Consider the following 20,013-nt stretch of genomic DNA (forward strand, 5'->3'; position numbering starts at 1 on the left):
TCTTTTCAGAGTATTTTTGTCATGAACACGTGGGTGCAAATGACACTAGTTGGTGGGTTTTCTTTTAATTTTGAAGTCGTTGGTGTAGCGCGTTGTGTGGGATACTCGGGGATGTACTCCGCAGTTATCCTGGGTTGGCCTTTTATTTTGTCGAGGCTGAATTTCGGGGACGAAATTCCTTTAAGGTGGAAAGGTTGTAATGACCCCGTCATTTATCTTTCTTTCCTTTTTTCGGTATTAATTTTTATTTTTTATTTTTGATAAGTATTATTTGTATATATATTTTTATTTGCATAACCTAGTGTTTTATGCACGACACTGAATCAAGTATGCAATGGATTATCATATTTATGTTTAAATCCGGTGATGAATGCTAGATTCTTCATCTATGAAGAATTTTAACGAGATCCACGAAGCTTGTCAGAATTATAATGATTTGATTCTCATGTCAGGCCCGATGGAGCCTTAGGCAGGCAATAGGATGGCGTATTTCCTTATTTTCTAAAATTTTTATTTTCTTAAATTATTAGACTTTGACTAATAGTAAAAATTTAATTGTGGACCCTAAAAATTTAATTCATTTTAAAAAATTTCATTCCACTTTTGATCAAAACTCAGAATTAAAAGAAATTTGGTGGAGCATTGGATAGACAAGAGGTTGTGTTCTTTTAACTCATATATGCCTATTAAAAATATGAATTCAGATATGAAGAGAAAATATGAATTCAGATATGAAGAGAAGACTAGATAAATAATTCTCTTGATAATTTTGTTGTCTTCTCATTTACAAAAACACACTCCTACGTACTTTTTGGACTCGAACCCTCTCCTATTTGAGATGGGGAAATTTATAGATGCCCTTTGATTTCTCTTGATAAATTTATTATCATTAATAATCAACATAAATAAATAAAAAATTGGTAAAAATTCAACAAATGAACAGCAAAGCCATCTAAAAAAATTATACAATAATAATTTTTTTTGGACAGGTACAATAATAATTTTTAAATAAACATTATCAATTATTCCTTTTTATATTTTTCACTTAAAATCTCAAATTATATTAAGCCGTTATAAAAGAGTTGTTGTTCCTTAATGGTGAGACATTAACTTACTCGGGTTTTCCTTTTTTTTTTTTCTCCTTCAGTAACTTAATCGGTTAACTTTGCAAAAAAAAAACGAAAAGGTTCAACCATATTAGTGTTTTAAGTGTTGTTGTGATGATGACTCGGCTGAGTTTGTTTGATGGACGAACAATGATAAAAAAGACTTCTGATTTTTTTTTTTTTTCTCAACTATAAGTGCAACAATTGATGCAACCAGAGAGGTGCTCTGAGATGGAGAGTATCAAAGAAGAGATAATGGAAGAAGAATTGGGAAGAAGAATATAATGAATTGCTATATATTAATGCTCCATTGTGTTCATCAATCGTCCCAAGTTTTGAATAGGGGTGGTAATTTATGTCCAAAATCATTAAATCATTAAAATCTGTTCACTGAAACTAAATTTTTTTTTAAGTGACTAATTTAAGTGAGTCAATCAATAATGTATAAAAAATAAATACCCATTACCAAATAAATACCCATGTCTCTCAGTCTTCCTCTAACTTTTGTTTTATTGTATGAAAATTGGCCAACTAATTAAAACTACTGCTCAAAACCCTTTTTTCTAAATATAATATTGTTGAGTAAGTTGCATTTTTATTTTTTCAAAAAATAAAATAAAATAAAAATATTGTAACGCTTGAAATAAAAAAATTAATGTACGAACAAATATTTTTTTTTGTTGGTTTTCAGCAATCAAAACAACTTAAACAATTCATGTCTAAAATATATTCATGTGGATTCACTTACCCATTTAAGACCCAACCCATTTAACACCTAAACTGATAATGAATTATTGACCCATCATTGACTTGTCCATTCATGACCAACCCAAAACCCGTCCAATTGTCACCTGTTTTGAATAAGAAAATAGGAAAATAAACTAAATTAAATATTTGAAGAAAAAAATAAAAATAGATATCTAACCTAATAATAATAATAATAATAATAATATTTACTCATTTACTCTTACCCCTTTTGAATAGGCTCCATCTAGGGGTGGCAAATTACGACATGACACGAACACAACACGAATTAAAAGGGTTTGGGTTTGGCATAAATGAATTTGGGTTATAAAAAGGTCAACACGATTAACCCGTTTACTTAACCGTGTCGGGTTAGAGTTAAGGGGTTCAACCCGTATAATACGTTTATGACCCATTTAACTCAATATATTATAATCGTGAATATGACCTATGTAATATGTCACCTGTTTAAACTCAATTACTATGGATAATTAAATCATTTCATCATAAACCATGATTTATCTTTTTATTTTAAATATTTGGATTAATTATGACATTTTTTTTATTTAATATTTAATTAAATATTAAATGTCTCGTTTTGATAAACAAATCATTAAACAGATTAACACGTTTACCTGTTTAATAAATGAATTTGATTAGTTTTGAAAATTTTTGACACAACGATCCACGCACATGAATTGCCACCGTCACCAACTCAAAACGATTTACCCCTGCAACCAATAAAAAAATACCTCTAAAGGAAATCCATCAGAAAGAACAAACCCCACCTGACTGGAAATCATCATTACATTTCATATACCATGACTGACAGACACACAGTAGCGCTGAGAAAAAATAAAAAATAAAAAATAGAAAATAAAAAAAGTACTAGAAGGCAAGAGAGGACTTCACTCTCATAACTACAACTTTTACACACAAATATAGGCTCTGATGTGCGCGTCCGAGGTTAGCTGCACAAGGGCATCCTGGTTTAGTCTAAGCGCAGTCCACAATACGATCCACATGATTATTCACAGTGGTTTAGCATTCATAGTTCCATAAAGTGTAAAAGACGACCCATGATCTACTTGTTTGATGCAAATATCCAAACCCTAGCATAAGCAAATGAAACTAGGGTTCCATTTCCTGCATTTATCTCAACAGTATTACTGAAGACCAGAATTCTAAGAGTGTTTTCTTATGTGCCACTCATATTAAGGAGCCTACCAATGATTGAGGCCAACTCAGTATCATAATTTCTAGCAGAACCTGAATAAACTGCTGGAACCATCAACGAAGGGAAAAAAGAAGAAAAAAGAAAAAAAGCTACTAAAATATTTCACAATATCAGATACTATTCTTGTCATTACAGAATAGCTAAAGACCAAAACAAAACCCAAAAAAAAAAAAAAAATAGAGATAGAGAGAGAGAGATGGGGTAAGCCAACATTTTAAGGTGGCTGTAACATTCGGCAGAATAATGAATGGGCAGAAAGTAGATATTAGTCCTATCAGATATTTATAGTTCTTCGACCATCAGGGGAGCACAATATTTAAAATCAACAGTTATGAATTTTGTTGTCTGCCCAACTTATGTAGAGTATATTCAACTCATAGAAGAGAACCATCCATAAACTCCATTAGCTGTTTCCAGATGTCGAGACCTCAGCATTGCAAACAGGACAGACCTACAGGCAAGAACAAGTCAAAACATTTATTAGCCTCCTACATATAACTGCATAATAGTTCTAATTTATGAGTTTTTCAAAAGAGTAGTGCTACACATCTCAAATTCGAGACGTGAATCTCGAATCTGACGTGGCTATAACTAAAAAGATATAAATATTCTCTATTTTGATACATATTACACTTTCTCTATTCTTTTATGCATTTCTGTTTCCTATTAGCAAATTAAAACGAATTGGCAATTGAAGGGAAAGGTGAGAACGAACAATCAAAATGAGTTTCTCTCTATAATTTTCTTAGCTCTACTAATATTTTTCAATATATATATATATATATGTGTGTGTATATATTCTCTTCTTCACTCGTGTGTGTGCACTCTCTTGACTTCTCGTTATCTTTACTGGGTATCTCTTTAAAATTTAATGGTGATCAGAAAATTTACAAGACTAATTATTTAGACCTGTAGATGGCTAAGAAAATTAGGATTCTTATCACGAGAAAGAAGCCACTTGTTAGAGGTGTCCCACATCGGATCCAAATGGGAATTGAAATGGTTGGGTATGACTATGCAGTAGTATCCAATAGCTTAAGTTTTTGGGTTAGCGGCCAAGCGCCCACCCATTACAGTTGGTATTAGAGTCAGATTTAGTCCTTGATCCGATGTAACGCCAAGCGCCAGGCCAGAACGCGTCTGGGCAACCAACCGTGTAGGCAGGTGGCTTGAGCCGCAACAAGGACGTTGCGAGTTCGGGTAGGGGAGAATGTTAGAGGTTTGTTCCACATCGGATCCAGATGGAAAATGTAATGGGTATAAACGGGTTGGGTGTTAGCCCCACCTAATAGTTTAAGATTTTGAGTCGGATTGCGAAACACCCGACCCACTACGTTGGCATCAGAGCCAGACCCAATTCTTGATCTGGGGTCACGCCAAGCGCTCGGCCAGAAGGATCCAGGTTATCACCCCAGGTAGGCAAGGTGGCCTGACCGTAACGAGGGCTGCAAGTTTGGGTAGGGGAGAATGTGGTGTCCCACATCAGATCCGAATAGGAGCTGAAATGGGTATAAATGGGTAGATCTACAATATTACCCAATAGCTTAAGCTTTTGGGTCAGTGAGCAAGCACCCACCAATTACAGCACTCCTCATGGTAAAAAAAATTGTAATTTCTAGTTTGAATTATCTGAAGCTTTAATGAAAAGGGTTTCTCACCTAATTTTAACCTAACAAGGGTGGAATTTGAACATAAAAGGTGTTATTTGCACACTTTTAAAACTATAGGGGTGTTTTTTACACTTCACTTGATATTAAACCTTGTAAAAAATTATTATTATTATTTTCACTGAAACCAAATTCAATTTTTGGTCAGTGTCAATCAGTAACTATTTTGATCAATTAAAACTGATTATTATGAAAAGCTTGTCCTACTTGCCTTTAAACATCTATGGTGTGCAATACTGGGGATGTTCAAGGGAAGGGATGTCTTAGCACTAAAGAGCAGATCTGCAGGGTCTTTGATATCTATATTCTAGCATAATTGAATTCAAGTTATTGAATAAATTAGGCTTTTACTTCTATAATGATAAGTTTTGCTATTTTCTCTCTCTATCCTATATTAAGAAAATTCCTTTTAAAATACACTAAGCTGCCACCTAATTCGAGGTACTAAATCACGAATTATAGTAGTGATGTTTAGCATTTTCCTTTTTAAAAACTTGGCAATGTATAAATATAAGAAAGATGGAAGTTCTTTCATTGATCCCTGTTTATGATGACTCAGTTAAAATAGGGTTTTCTTTAAAATTGCCAAAGAAATGTAAATTCAATAATTGCATGAATGACAGCATATATTCAAAACATTTAACTCAACTCATATTAGCCTTATTCCAATTCCCACTATCATAGGGCTTTTTCCTTAAAATTGGCAATGAGATGTGAATTTATTAATTGCACATGAATGGCAACATATATTCAAAACATTTAACTCAACTCATATTAGCCTTGTCCCAATTCCCACTATCACAGTTTAACAAACTCATATTAGCCTTATCCCAATTCCCACTCATCTCAATTCTTATTATTTAGACTGAAATGCTAAAAATCCCCTTGAACTATCACAGTTTAACACACAAACCCACACCCAAAAAAAAAACCCACACCCTGAACTACAAAAAAACCCCTTGATCTCTCCAACATTTGGAAATAGCACTCACTCAATAGTCAGTGGTTAATGGCACAGTAAATTAACTTAATTGCCCTATAAATGGGGGAACAAACTGTCAAAATGCAACAAACTCCTTGAACTATCGCAATGTTACAAAAAAAAAGAACCACAAACTATTAATTTGGTAAGAAAAAAAATGTGTGTGTGTGTGTGTGTATAACAAAAAACTAACAAAGAATCCAGATATCTTCTAAGGACCATCTCTCCTATCTGGCATCTTCAAAACCCTCTCCATCTCTGCCCAACTCATCTACATGGTCATCACCTTTAGTTCCCACACTAGGGTTTTTATGCAATTTACCCTATATATGCATATATATAAATTAATGGGTAACTCAATTGCAAAGGAAGTTTAATTAATAAGTAAATACAGGTACTGACAATGGAATAATTTGAAATTTTTTGATCGTTTAGGGAGATTTTGCATGTCATGTGGATATTCCAAAGACTAATATTTTAGGATTTTCTTTTTTTTGGCGGCCAGTGGTGGGGTGGGGGGTTATTTTACTTAGGGTTGCAAACTAGCCGAGCTTTCTAAGAACAGTCCAAGCTCGGTTTTCTAAAGGCTCAATTCGCATCCGTTTATTTAATAAACGAACCAAAAGCAAACAAGAATTTTATGTTTGATTAATAAACAAACCAAGCTCAAACACCCCTCTACTCGGCTCGGTAATTCATGAACAAGCTCATTAATCAGCTCGATTTAATGTGTATGTATATACACACACACACACACACACACACACACACACATATATTATATATAACTCCATTACATTAGGCCCGTAGTTCCATCCAAACCCAACCTAACCCAATTTATGTAAACATAATGTCACATTACCAGCCATCTTAAAAAATGAAATAGACTAAGCCCAAGATAAATAAAACGGGTCAAGCCAAGCCCATTTTCTAAAGCCCGCATATATAAATCCGTTTAACCCTGAACCCCAGCCGCACACTTTCTTCATCCCTCACTCACGTCGCTCCCCTTTGGTAAACTTAGGTCCCTCTCTCTCTCTCTGGCAAGGAATGCCATCTACAATGGCAGATCGCGTGGTGGCTAAACCGACCAACACCACTGTGGTGGCTAAGAAATTCCATTTGCAACCTATAAAGGAATGGCGGTGAATATTCCAAGAATGAAAGTATTTATAATGTATGTGTGCTTTGTATGTAGATTATGCATAATATATATAAATGTGTATGTGCAATACATGTGTATCTCAACATACATTTATTTTTAAACGAGAATCGAACTGAGCTTGAATAGTTTATGAACTTTTGCCAAGCCGAGTTCGAATGCTAAGATGGGAGCTCGACTCAAGTTCCTGCTGTATAGTCGAGCCGAGCCGTGCCCAAATATGTTACTACTCGGCTCGTTTGCAACCCTAATTTTACTCTTTATAATAGTAGATCATTACAATGAGTAAGGGGCACGATGGTCAACAAGGCACAATATAGTCATACGCAATGCACATGGCAAACTTCCGCTATAATGACAATTTGACATGTACCAAACTACAGGGTTTTTTATTTTTTGGGCAAAACTGTTATACTTCAAGAGGGATTTTGCATTTACCCTATTCTTTATACCAACTTTTTTTTGAATATATATATATATAGCTATACTTTTCTGTTGGAAAAAGTTTCATTGGATTGGTGAAATAAGCGTACTTGAATTTCTTTCAAAAATGATCTGGCGTGCGTTCATGTAATTGGAAATTCTCCACTAATATTGTGAGTATGAAGTCATGCTGATGGATGAAGATCACAATCACATTTTAATTCATTTTATACCTGAAGGAACCCTAATGGAAAATATACTGAAGATTGTTAAGTAGACAAAACTTAGTTTGGACTTTTCTTGATAATAGAATAGTAATTAACTCTTAATTGATTTGTGATGGAAAAAAAAACTAGTTTTGGGTGAAACAAAATTTTCAGTGAATAGCCCAGCTGGTACAAACCCACCTCTCCAAAGGGGAGGTCCGGGTTTCGAGCCTCGGTGGAGGCATGGGTGTGTGAGTTTGCTTAACCTTCCAAAAAATATTCAGTGAAAAGGATTAGATCTTTGTAAAAGTGCATGATACATCTTTTGAGTCATTGATTTTTTATTAATAATAAAAATCAGAAATTTATAGAAATAACTCCATTTTGTGATCTTCAAATGCTTTTTTCTACATGCACTTGAATATTGGTACTTAATATAATTTTTTATCCTGTTCAAGTTTCTACTTCGACTCCCTAGCACCCTCCCTCCCTCCCTCTAGCAGCACATCTCCCACATTCTTAGCTAGTAAAAGAAGCCTCAACAGTGATTGAAGAGAAGGATTTCATACTTTGACAATAGATGGAATCCTCTTTTCTTTGCCATATTCCATTTAATTTAAGTTGTAACATAGTATACTTTCAAAGAATAATTAAATCATACATTACCCTATTATATAGCAGACTGCGTATTTAAATGTGAAAACTTGTCTAAGTTCCTGAATTAAAGTAACACATTTCTAGTCAAGTCCCTATACCTAATATTTAGGATCCAAGAAAGACCGATACTTAGACACACAAACACAGCCGATACACGTGAAGTCCAAGGAACATAATTCTAGTAGCAGCAAAGGAAGCTTCAACAATAAACAAAGAGAAAATGGCATTTCCCTACCAGGGGTTTCTAGAAGGCAATCGAGGTTTCCATCAAGGAAAGATTTAGTCTTCCATTAGGATAGTTCAACTCTCATCGTCCTCTTTTTCTACTACTGCTCCAGCATTACCACCAAGCTGAGCCCTAAAAAGGTCTGGAACTTTCAATGAAGAGACATCTGCTTTTCTGTCCTTTTCTTAGCACAACAGGTTTTCTTAAAACTATTATGCCCAAATTATAGATTTCGACACACATTCACATTCTGTCCTTTGTCAACACATCTCCGGCCTACAATGGGGCCATGCCCTACAAATTATAGCTTGAAGGTCTTATTTTTCCAGTTAAGAACCTATTGCTATTTTAAAAGAAAATCATATCATCAATCTGGACGAAGAAAATAATCAAATTTGAATATATATATATATACATATATATATATATATATATACGTGTTATATTAAGACACTATCTCTGAGTAGAGCTGTTAGAATGACTCCAAGTGTGCAAAAAACTCAATACAACCTACCATTTACTCATTATATGCCTAGAGGTGAAAAAACCCAGGCAAGAACCAAGATATAAATATCTTCACACGACAACAGAACCACAACAGTGCATAAGAAACCTTCAGCCCTAATCTTCACTCAAAGATTAATTAAACGAACTAAGAAAAACAGTACAGCTAAAAGAGGCAAGAGTCCCCAGTTGAACAAGGATATCTCTGAGAGCCATAAGTTCAACATAACAGAAATGAATAGATATTTTTGCAAATAACAAGTCCATGTGATATTATATATGCACTGCCAAGTGGTAACATTCTGACATAATATAACCAAACTCCACAGTGCCAAGAAGCTAGGAGTGCTAAATCTAAACAATACTAAGTAAAGCCTCTGATAAATGAATATTATCTTAAAATTCTAAAGCTGCGAGAGAGAACTACATATAGAACAAAACACATGTACCTTGTTTATTCGTAACCAATTGATTATGCATTCGGAGTGGTATGAATGTTTGCAAGAAAGCAAAGTCAAGGTATCACCATCCTCATAGTCCAACCGGCAAATAACACACCTAAGGCACGAGGACAAGATTTTATCAACACATGACCCTCATTTATTCAGTAAAAACTAGAGCTTATAAGCTTACGAATCACTGCTTCCATCCTGAATGCTTTGCATATTGTAATTCATTGAAGGCAAAGATGCAATTGAATCAGCAGACAGCCCTCTGGTTTCAGTTCCAACTACTTCACCCAATGCAACCAATTCCTGATATATTTAACCAAACTCCATTAGATACGGCAGAATTAAATTCCAACTAAAAGCACTAGATACCGTAGCAAACCTCACCTCATATGATAGTTCATCTGGATCAAGTTCCTCCCATGTATCCTGAAAGGCCAAAACAACACATGAGAAGCATAGACTCAAAAGCCCTCGTAAATACTAATCGGGGGAACAAAAAGAGTAAAATACATAAGCAAACCAGAGTTTTTTGGGCGAGATTTATAAAGCGAACCTCAACGAGGCTAAATCATTTATATTATCCTCTAAGGGATCACGAAGAACAAAATGCTATTTTCATAATGGTAAACAATCAGACAGTTATAATTTCTTTATAAAACAAAAAAGCAAGACCCGAGAGATATTATACCAGGAAAATTACCAATTAGAAACAAAAAAACTAAAACTAAAACTAAAAAACAAAAAGTATTGTGAGAGATTGCTAACATCCACGTGGTTAGTAGAGTTTACATTAGGCCTAATTAAAAGAATGTATAAAATTTGACTTATCCTTTACCCACCATTCTCCCCAGATCATCATCTCAACCAGAATCTATTTTCAAAGGAGTGTATTCTCTATAACAGTTCAGCATTATGGTCCAGAACTTTCTTCATAGTGGAAAACTATTGAAATCTAATTGAGGCTTTTTTATGGTAAAAATAGTCGTGTGTTACATGGACTCTTCCAAAATGCATGAAGTACCCTGTGAAATTTCAACCTGAACCTCACCCACATATAGCATGACATGGCTAAAAGCTACGAAGCGTGGATACTCCCCAGGGTCGTCGTGGCTGCATCGGATTCATATCTAACATAGGATATGTGTCCAATACGACTGGAAAGTATCCAGACTTTTATATTTTCTTTTCTTTCTTTTTTTTCAAATTGGATACGACTAGGATATGGCAGGATACTTCTAGAATACAAAGGATATTTCTCAGATACTACATATCAAATTTGTAAATATTTTTATAAAAAAATTGTCCGATTGGTAATTTGGGTCATTCAATTTCTAGGGTTGAGTTTTTCTTTCTCTTAAGTCCAATTGTTTTGTGTTCTTTTAAGTTCACTGTTTAAAAGAACACAAAGGACTAAAAAGCTCGTTGTTTAAAAGAACACAAAACAAAAAGGACTTACAAGCTCAAATTGATACTAATTGACACACACTTAACGCAGAGAGGAGAAAAAGGAGGAGGGAGATCCAATGTCGATGTATTAATTTGGGTCATTCAATTTCTAGGGTTAGGGTTTTTCTCTCTCTTTCTTTGTGTTTTATCTAATTGCCTCTATAATAGTGTCCAGTGTTATTAAAAGCGCGCCAGGGGACGAGGTGCACACAGGCGCAACGTCAATGCCTCTTGTTCCCACAGGCGCAGCGACCTTCATTAGGCGCGCGCCTGGGCTGCTCCTTGGGATTTTTATTAGGCGTGCCTAGTCACGCCTCATCTATTTGTTTCTACAGTTTTCCTTTTATGTGCTTTACTGCTTTGTATTCTTTCTATATGCTAAAACTTTTTAGTTTCCAAAGCCAAGTTTTGTCATCTTATGAAACAAAAAAGAATAAAATATATAAAGCAAGTCAATAGTCAAATAAAAGAAAGAGACGCGGGGGAGTGGGAAAGAAAAGAGAGTGAAAGCAGGTCAGCAATTGCAGCGACAATCCGACGAAGACGAAGCCCTAGCCAACGTCAATCTCTGTTTGGTGACCAGGTCAGTTCAGTTTTTTTTTTCCCTCCTTCTTCTTCTCCTTCTCCTCCTCTTCTCTCTCTCTCTTCGTTTACTTCTTCTCTATCTCTGGTTTTTTTTTTTTTTTTTTTTTTTTCTGGGGCTCCGTTTTTTTTTTTCCCTTTCTTTTCTTCATCTACTTCTCTCTCTATTTTTTTTATCTGTTTTTTCCCTTTTCTCGTGAACAGTGTTTTTGTTTGGGGCTGTGTTTGGGGGCTCTGTTTTTTTTTTTTTTTTTTTTTTTTTTTTTTTTTTTTTTTTCATCTACTACTCTCGTTATTTTTTTTTTCTCTGTTTTTTCCCTTTTCTCGTGAACGGTGTTTTTTTTTTTTCCCCTTCCTGTCTTGAGTACTTGTTCTGTTGGGTTTTTAATTTTCTCTGTTTCTTTTTTTCTCCCTCTTGTTAATGATTTCCTTCTCTTTTTTTCTTTTTTGCTGTCCATTTCTCTCTTCTTCTTCTTCTCTATCTCTCACTCTTCTTGATTTTTCTTTTTTGACTAATTTATTTCCTGCATTTTGGGTTAACTTTCCTGCTGCTGTTTGTTTTTTGGTCTGCTGCATTTTGAGTTGATTCATCAACCAATTCTGCTGTCCATTTAGATAATTTTGGTGTCAGAAATGACAGCTTCTGGTATTCCTTGTTTGAGACCTTTGTAGTCACTGGTCACTGTATGCTCGAAGAAGCTGTTTGTTGAATTTAACTTGGTTAATTGGGTTATGTTTTGCTTCCTTTCTTATGGGTTTAAATATCTTCCATTTGCTTTTTTTTATTAGTGGAGCTTTATTAGTTTAATTGTGCTATATTACTGGTTGCTTTATTGGTTTAATTGTGATATATTTAGTGTTTTTATTAATGGAGGTTCATTGCTGAGATTTAATGTTTTAAATTTTTACTTGTGTGCCTCACTTCACTTAGGTGCACGCCTCGCCGTGCGCCTCGCGCCTAGGCTCCAAGGGACTTCTAGCACCTCAGTGCACCTAGCGCCTTTAATAACACTGATAGTGTCGAATTGTATCAGTAGTATCTCGTACATGTAACTGTGCTTCATAGGCTAAAAGGAACTTCCATGACCTTCTTAGAGAGTATGTATGGTCACTTATGGTGTTTCATGCGCAAGAATGACGAGGAAACGGTTGATCATCTTCTTTTGCATTGTCTTGTGGCTCAAGAGATTGCTGGATGTTGATGTTGGGTTTGTTTGGGGTTCTGTGGGTTATGCCCAGATCTTCTAGAGACTTGGTTGAGGCTTGGAGAGGTTGTCCAATGGGGGCCCAAGTTCGTGATTTCTAGAGGGTTACACCTTTGTGTGTCTGGTGAAGCTTATGGCTTGAAAGAAATAGGATATCCTTCAAAGGAGAGGAGAATCCTATTGGGACGTTGAAGCTTTCTATTATTAGAACCCTTTTTTGTAGGGTTCTAGGGAGATATTGTAAATCCTTGGAGGAGGAGTCTTTCGGGGTTTAAAGGCCCTATTTAGCCTTGTGTAGCTTTTGAGGGATGCGTTCCCCTTTTGGACGCTCTTTATACAAATCTTTTATCAAAAAAAAAAAAAAATTGTTGCTACTAGCAAAGCCACAAAATAGGATCCTAAAACACCACATAAGTCTTCTCTCCAATCTTGTGAACACTAACATGTTTGTGTTCTCTCCAATCTTGTGATAACCAACATGTTTGCCAAGAAAGGTCCCTAATGCTGCATCTAACAAGGTGTAGAATCTGTAGAGATTGTTAGACTTCATGGGTTATCCACTTCCATCTATCAAATAGAGATGTCAGGTAGACAATACTTTCTTACACTTAAAGTTAATTTTAGGAATTAATTTTAAATTTTCTTTCCTATTTCATCATTTGAATGATAGAAAAATTGAGACTTTTAAGCAAAGTCTAATAGATTTAATTAGCTTTCATGAGGATAAACACCTTGCCATTAAAAATTTATTGTTACCTATTATCAAGCATGTTTATAATTGCTATTAACATGCTTGAAAAACGATTGGTCTACTTGTAATTGTTCCTTTGTAGGTTCATTGATCTTATTACTTCGCCTCAGTGGGTCATGCCTGGGCGCGAGAGGCTTGATTGATGTTTGGAGAGGGTGCTTTGTGGGACCCCACACCCGTGATTTTTGGAGGGTGGAGCCCTTATGTCTTTGGTGGTGTATTTGGAGGGAGCGGAATAGAAGATCCTTTGATGGAAAGGAATCTTCGACTGGGGCTTTAAAATCTCCTTTCATTAGCTCTCTCTTTTGTTGCGTTAAGGGAAGATATTGTAGATATATAAAGGAGATAATTTTGCAAAGCTCTCACTTGATTAACCGACATTAGAGAAGGTAGTATTTGCCAATGATGGAAGTGTTGGTGATGATGAAACAAATGAAGATGGGTTAAATGATGAATATGAATAAATGAATCATGATCTTTTTTTTTTTTTTTGGACTAGCCTTTTGGCTTCGTGAATGCTAACATTGAAGTTCTAAATGTTACTCCCTCTGTCCCATATTAGATGTCACACTTGGGGGGTATAACTTTTTAAGTGGACATGTAATTATTGCATTGTCCCCTTTAAGAACTACTAAGTTGCCCTTTCAAGTTTGAATTTTATATAATCAAAGTTAGAAATTTTTAAAAGCTTGAGGATATTTTATGAAAAGATGTGAAATGTGATGTTTGAATTTAGAAAGTAGACAACTAATTTGGGACAACCAAAATAGAAAGATTGACAACTAAATTGGGACGGAGGTAATAATAGTTAAAATGATTGTCGATGACGCATGGTCGAAATGTATCGTAGTGGTTGACATATGACTTGCTGATGATACTTTTGTATTTGACGTAAATTAGTTGGAATGATGATTAAACGATAAAACTAGTTTTATTCTAATGTCTCATTCTGAATTGGTTTTACGAGTTTGAGACATAGTTCTCCTATAATTATTGTTGTTGTGGAGTATATTCAATTGTGTAGTTGTTAACCAATAATTCTATAACCTATATATCTTTATAGTTCATCGGTTATGACTTATGTGAATTTTTTTTTCATTGTTTGGTTGATGAAAAATAATATTACTCTTAATTTCTTGAAGTACATCACATATATCTAATACATTTATTATTCATCGTGTCCATGCAGCGTCCATATCCTAATTTTTTTAGATTTTCCATGTCGCTGCGTCTGTGTCGTGTCGCATCCATTTCCATGCTTCTTTGATTGGCAGCAAGACTGATTCATTCAAAAGAGATCTCAGTAGATCTTGATCTTCATTACGGTTATCTTTCAGTTTATTTAGCCACACTTTTTGCACTTGTTGAACGGAAAAGTTATTCACTAGGGCATTGAAAATGTATTCATTCACATTCCCTGGAAAATTTTCTATTTGTGGAAAAGGTTGTGTTGTGATGTTCGGCTACTTGGGTATAGAAGAAGTGATGGTGGTTGCCAATATTAATGGTGGAAAGTAGTGATGGAAATGATTGTCAAGTTAAGGTTGCCGCTGACTGTGATTGCTGTTGGTTTTGCACCGCAATGGTCAATAAATGTTGGGAGGTTGCCTACACAACCTTTCCAATATCACCAGGCATAACCTCCCTCACACACATTAGAGCTTCTATCTCTATCATATATTTCTAACGCATCATTACTACTGATACAACCTCAAGCCCACAGAACTATTAAAATTGGTTTCGTATTGTGCCTCATTTGCCTGAATTTGAAGACATTTGGACAATTAATACAAAATTGAAAAAAAAGAGTGAAATAATATGCTTTCTATGTTAATTAGTAGAGGTTTTGGTATAAGAATGTAATAGGTAGATGAAGACTTCTTTTCTTCCATTTCTATTTAGATTGAAGGCTTTTTTTTTTTTTTTTTTTTTTTTTTTTAAGTTTTTATTGTTGGAATCTTTTTATAAGTATTTAGATTGAAAGAATTCCAAAGTATGAAGATGATAAAATGGCTCTAGATTAGTTCCAAATTCTAAATAAATATTCCCCAATCCCTATTCATCTCTTCTTTCTCTCTGCAGAGTTTTGGTTCATTTCTAATTCTCTAGGCATTGTTTTCTAGCTCCGAGATCATAAATTGAGAAAATCAAAAAAATATAAAAGAGGATAATCATGGTTTCTGTCAATATGAGGAACGGTGATGGTGTATATTGGCGTGTCGATTGGCAAATGATCATTTACCATGATTCATGAAAAGCAGTTAATGGAGGAGCAACTAATGTTATAATTCAATCAACAAAGCTGGAGTTAGGTTGATGAAATAAGTTGATGGGTTTTGTAGGATTGTAGTTGGCATTAAATGAGTACAGTATAGTCCATGTGCCATGTGTACTTCATGCCATTGTTTCTTTCTATTTTTGGTATTTTCTTTTTCCAGACTAATTTTGGTATATCGTCCAACGTCAATTAGTAACAAGAAGGTAATGAAAACACAGACGATGAAATGAAGCTAGATGAAGGGGATGATCAGACAAAAAGAAAAGGGGGAATGAGAAGTAGACGACAAGATGAGAACAGATAGATAAAGAGAATAGGAAAAGCAAGAGTAGGGAGAAAAGAAGATAACCGAAGGGAATGAGATGAGTAGGAGTCAATAGTGAAGTTTAATGGAATATAACCCGATTACATCATAGCCTTTATATAGGCATAACCCTAAACGGAACATGGTATCCCAATAAAATATGGAAATTTCTCAACACTTGCAACCACTAAAGATAAAGGAAAGCCAAATTTCTAGATTCTGCCAAAAGAAAATACCAAATTTAACATAAATAAATAATTCCTAAAATTAGAATAAAACCCCCAAAGGTATATTTCTTGCGCCTGCCAAGCATAGGAACAAATCATGCGGGCAAGGGAATAGATGTTTAACTTTAGAGATTCATACAATTAGAGACATAGAGGGAGGATAGAAGGAGATCGTGGGTAAACAGATATTGTGGAATATAGCCAAAGCTCATAGAGGTCATTGAATCTATCCTGAAAATTAGCTATTTTATTTAGAAACACATGAAGTGCCCAAAAATTCACCCCTTTAGTAACTGGACCCAAACCTAAACCCAACTAAATCCTCAAAACCCATCCTTACCGAATCCAATCCAGCTTTCTAGTCCAAAACTAAGACCATACCTTGATGTTCATCGAATTGAAAGAAAGAAGCCAAGGAATGAAATGATGGAACTTTTATTTGTCATTCCTAATGATGAAAGATGTTGAACAAGTTAAAAGACCACCATAAAAAATTCTAAAATTTACAAACCAAGTATATGAAAATAAAAAGATTTAATTTTTTTTCTAATATTTTTCTTGAATGGAGGATTGTAAGTGAGTTAAATCTTCAAAAATACAACATAATAAAAGCAAAGTAGAAAAGAAACATTGAAAAATGTTTCATAGTCTAAGGTCAAAGGATCTTAATTCAGAAACAATAAGAGAAAAGACGACTTGATTAAGTCAAAACATTTTGAATATCGAACAAAATTGTAAACAGGACAAAGTCGACCAGTGGGTCCATGTGTATGATACACCTTTTTGTTTGGATAAAACACATGGGCACTATACATGCATGTCGTCATCCAGTCATTGCCTAACCACCAAAATTAACTCGACTCAAAGGTCATTATTAGTACCGATCCCACCTATGCAAGGTGATATGAGAGGAACAAACATAAACCTTTGACATCTTTTTAGCACAAAACAAAATGACCACTCTCACAGTCAAACCTGAGTTCTGATGCTTGTGAACTCAAAAAAACTATGTATACACATGTACAAGTATACAAACAAAAATACTATATACATGACCAAGTTCTGATGGGTATGATACCCTTTTTCGTTGGGATGCCTATGAGAAAGATACGGAAATGTATATGATATAGCTTTCATGTATGAAGTTATCCACATGTATGCAGTACTCCTTGCATAATCTAAATGTTTAATGAGAGTATAAAAAGGTAGTTCCCAAAACTACAAAGACATCAATAAAATTCTAAGGTCAAAACTAGAACCCATTTATGCAACCAAGACATTCAAAATGGTTAATTCAGCTAACATTTAAGAAAGTACAGATTGATACCTGAGAGTTGCTACCATGGTTCTCTGTATCCTCAGCTTCCTCAGAAACCACTAACAGTATTAGCAACACAATAGGTTAGATAATTACAAATATATATATATACAGAGAGAATTTGCAAGCCAAAAAATTAACAAGAACCAAACTCAATTAAGACACTCACAGTCATTTATCCCAGCTAGGGACAACAATCTGGCAGCCATTTCTCGTTCTTCAGCATCTTGTAGGGCTCTCGCAAAGGCCTCATCGCTTGGAAAACTAGCCGGATCTAACTCAACACCAGAGTTATTACCCTCTCCAGATTCAGCATGTGCATGCACGTCGAAAGCATCCTCATCATCATCGTCCGCGTCAGTAACATCATATTCATCTTCATCTTCACTGGGATCATCAAAATCATCATCGTCCTCATTTCCGTAGCTTCCAACTTCCCAACCTCCATAATCATCACCATTCAATCTCAGCATCATATATGCCCTTTCCTACTCCACACCAATTAGACTTTAATTCATCCAAACAAGGAAATAAAGAACTACAATGCAATCAGTAAGAATTCAAAAACTAAGAAAGACATTCTAGCTTTCCCAAGAAAGGCTTAAAATTTACGTTTCTTTTCTTTTCCACACTTTCTGAGCAACCAAACACACAAAATAGAGTTCAAAAATGGAACTTAACAACTACAGCACCCTAACAATAAAACCCAGAAGAGAATCATATAAAAAGCCAACGAAACATGGTGATTGGTGAACATCAGAAAATAGACCCAAAGAGAGAAAATGAAACCCTGATTCAGAGATAAACAAACACACACACACACATATATATAAATTGATTAATGAGAAACCTGTTCCTGTAAGGTTCTGGCGAGAGCGAGATCAGCATCGACCTGACTGAGATTTGTGAAAGGAGTTCTCGAGGACTGACGAGATTGGTTGTTCACGTTGTCCGATCCTTCCTCTACAGTGGCTGAATTATTAGGGTTCTCTTCGTCGGTTGTAGTGCTGGTGTTATTCGATCCGTCGCTAGCAGCTTTCGAATTCTCCATTGAATTTAAAAAAGCGGAGCTTGATGAATTACCAGAATTGATCAATCGGTGGAGATGGTAGTAGAGGGAGGTTGATCGTATCGGAGATGATTTTGAAAATCTGAGACGCCGACCAAAGTGATGATTGAAGAGAGAGAAAGAGAGAGAGAGGAGAGAGAGGGGGGGCGGAAAGTAGTGCGACAGAAATCAAATTTTGTGTTGCTGGGGCTGTGTGTTTTGTTCATCACTTTTATTACATCAATCTCTGGGGCAATTCCTCTTTCGGTGTCTGTCGCATTTGCCAATGAAATAAAATATTTAAAAAATGGGGTCCATTTAAGCCCGTGGGTATGGATGACCCTTGGAGGTAAAACCGGTTCAAGCCACGATCCGATTCAAACCAATTCAATTTGGTTTAGTCTAAATTAAAACAAAAATAAATTAATAAATGTATTTATTGTCCATATAAAATAAATAAATAAAAGACTTTTAGAACAATCTAATCCGATCCACTATATGCATATAAATACACACTAGTTTTCATATAATTGATACATTATGTCTCCTGCCTTTGAATGATAAAAAAATAAAAATAAAAAATACATTATGTCTACTTACATACAATAACCATGTTTAATTTCGTCACAATATGATGAGTATTCAATTCCCACGTGAACCTATACATTATCCACACAGCATGACAATATATATATATATATATATATATATATATATATATCCAAAAAGAAATTTTTTTTATAGAAATAAACACTACAGTACAGGGCTAAAAGTGAGGGCACATTTGGGAACAGTATTAGGATCCCTATGATTATTGTTATGAATTATTGTATACCATTTGTTCGGAGGGTTTGGTCATCCTCTTGCGTGTAAGAGTTTTGTATTGGTGCCTTTTACGCTTCCCTTATCTTGTTCTTGCTTAGGTGGTCTTCCTCCCCTTGATTGTATGTTGTTTAATCCCAAATTCTTTCTTTCCATTGTTATTTCTTGTAGGGGTCTGCTAGATCCATCTACTTCTGCTCAGTTTTGGCTTTTAGCAGTGCGGAGAAGCAGGTGGCCGCCTTTTCTGATTTTCACGGAGGCCCCTTCCACATCGTTGTTGCACAATCCTGAAGTTACAGTGCCGAATCTGGAGGAAATCAGTTCTGTTGAGACGTCATGCCGACCCAATTTTCTTGCTAATTGGAATCAAGATCTAACTACTGGGGCCATTCTTGATCACTCTCTAGTGCAAACGCGGACGGATTCCCTGCCTTCATTGTCGCCGGTGCAACCGTGGACGGATTCTGAGCCATCATCGGAAACAGTAGCCGTGCACAACTCTCCATACTTGGTCGAAGCGTATGGAACAAGCCAAACTGGGGCTTCCAACCAATTGGGCGGAGTCCATAATCCTTTTTGGGCCCCTACTAAGAGCCCGACAACGGTATATGTGGGTACATGTAATAATGAGCTGAATATTCATGGGCGGAGATCAACAGCTTTAGT

At 35.3% G+C, this 20,013-nt stretch overlaps 1 protein-coding gene across 1 annotated transcript; it reads right to left on the reverse strand.

Moving 5' to 3' along the window:
- Positions 1–3,167: 3,167 nt before the first annotated feature.
- LOC132303294 (E3 ubiquitin ligase BIG BROTHER-related) lies at positions 3,168–18,780 on the reverse strand. Its single transcript, XM_059800509.1, has 7 exons — positions 18,328–18,780; positions 17,647–17,965; positions 17,487–17,536; positions 9,751–9,792; positions 9,548–9,669; positions 9,364–9,472; positions 3,168–3,538 (listed from the first exon to the last, which is right to left on the reverse strand). The coding sequence occupies exons 1-7, from the start codon at positions 18,526–18,528 to the stop codon at positions 3,491–3,493; spliced, it is 891 nt and encodes a 296-aa protein (XP_059656492.1). The 5' UTR covers positions 18,529–18,780; the 3' UTR covers positions 3,168–3,490.
- Positions 18,781–20,013: the final 1,233 nt, after the last annotated feature.

Source organism: Cornus florida, unplaced genomic scaffold (genome assembly GCF_030987335.1).
Source record: "Cornus florida cultivar Cherokee Brave unplaced genomic scaffold, ASM3098733v1 CherokeeBrave_3.0.0_Hap2_Chr04, whole genome shotgun sequence".
NCBI classification, from domain to species: domain Eukaryota; kingdom Viridiplantae; phylum Streptophyta; class Magnoliopsida; order Cornales; family Cornaceae; genus Cornus; species Cornus florida.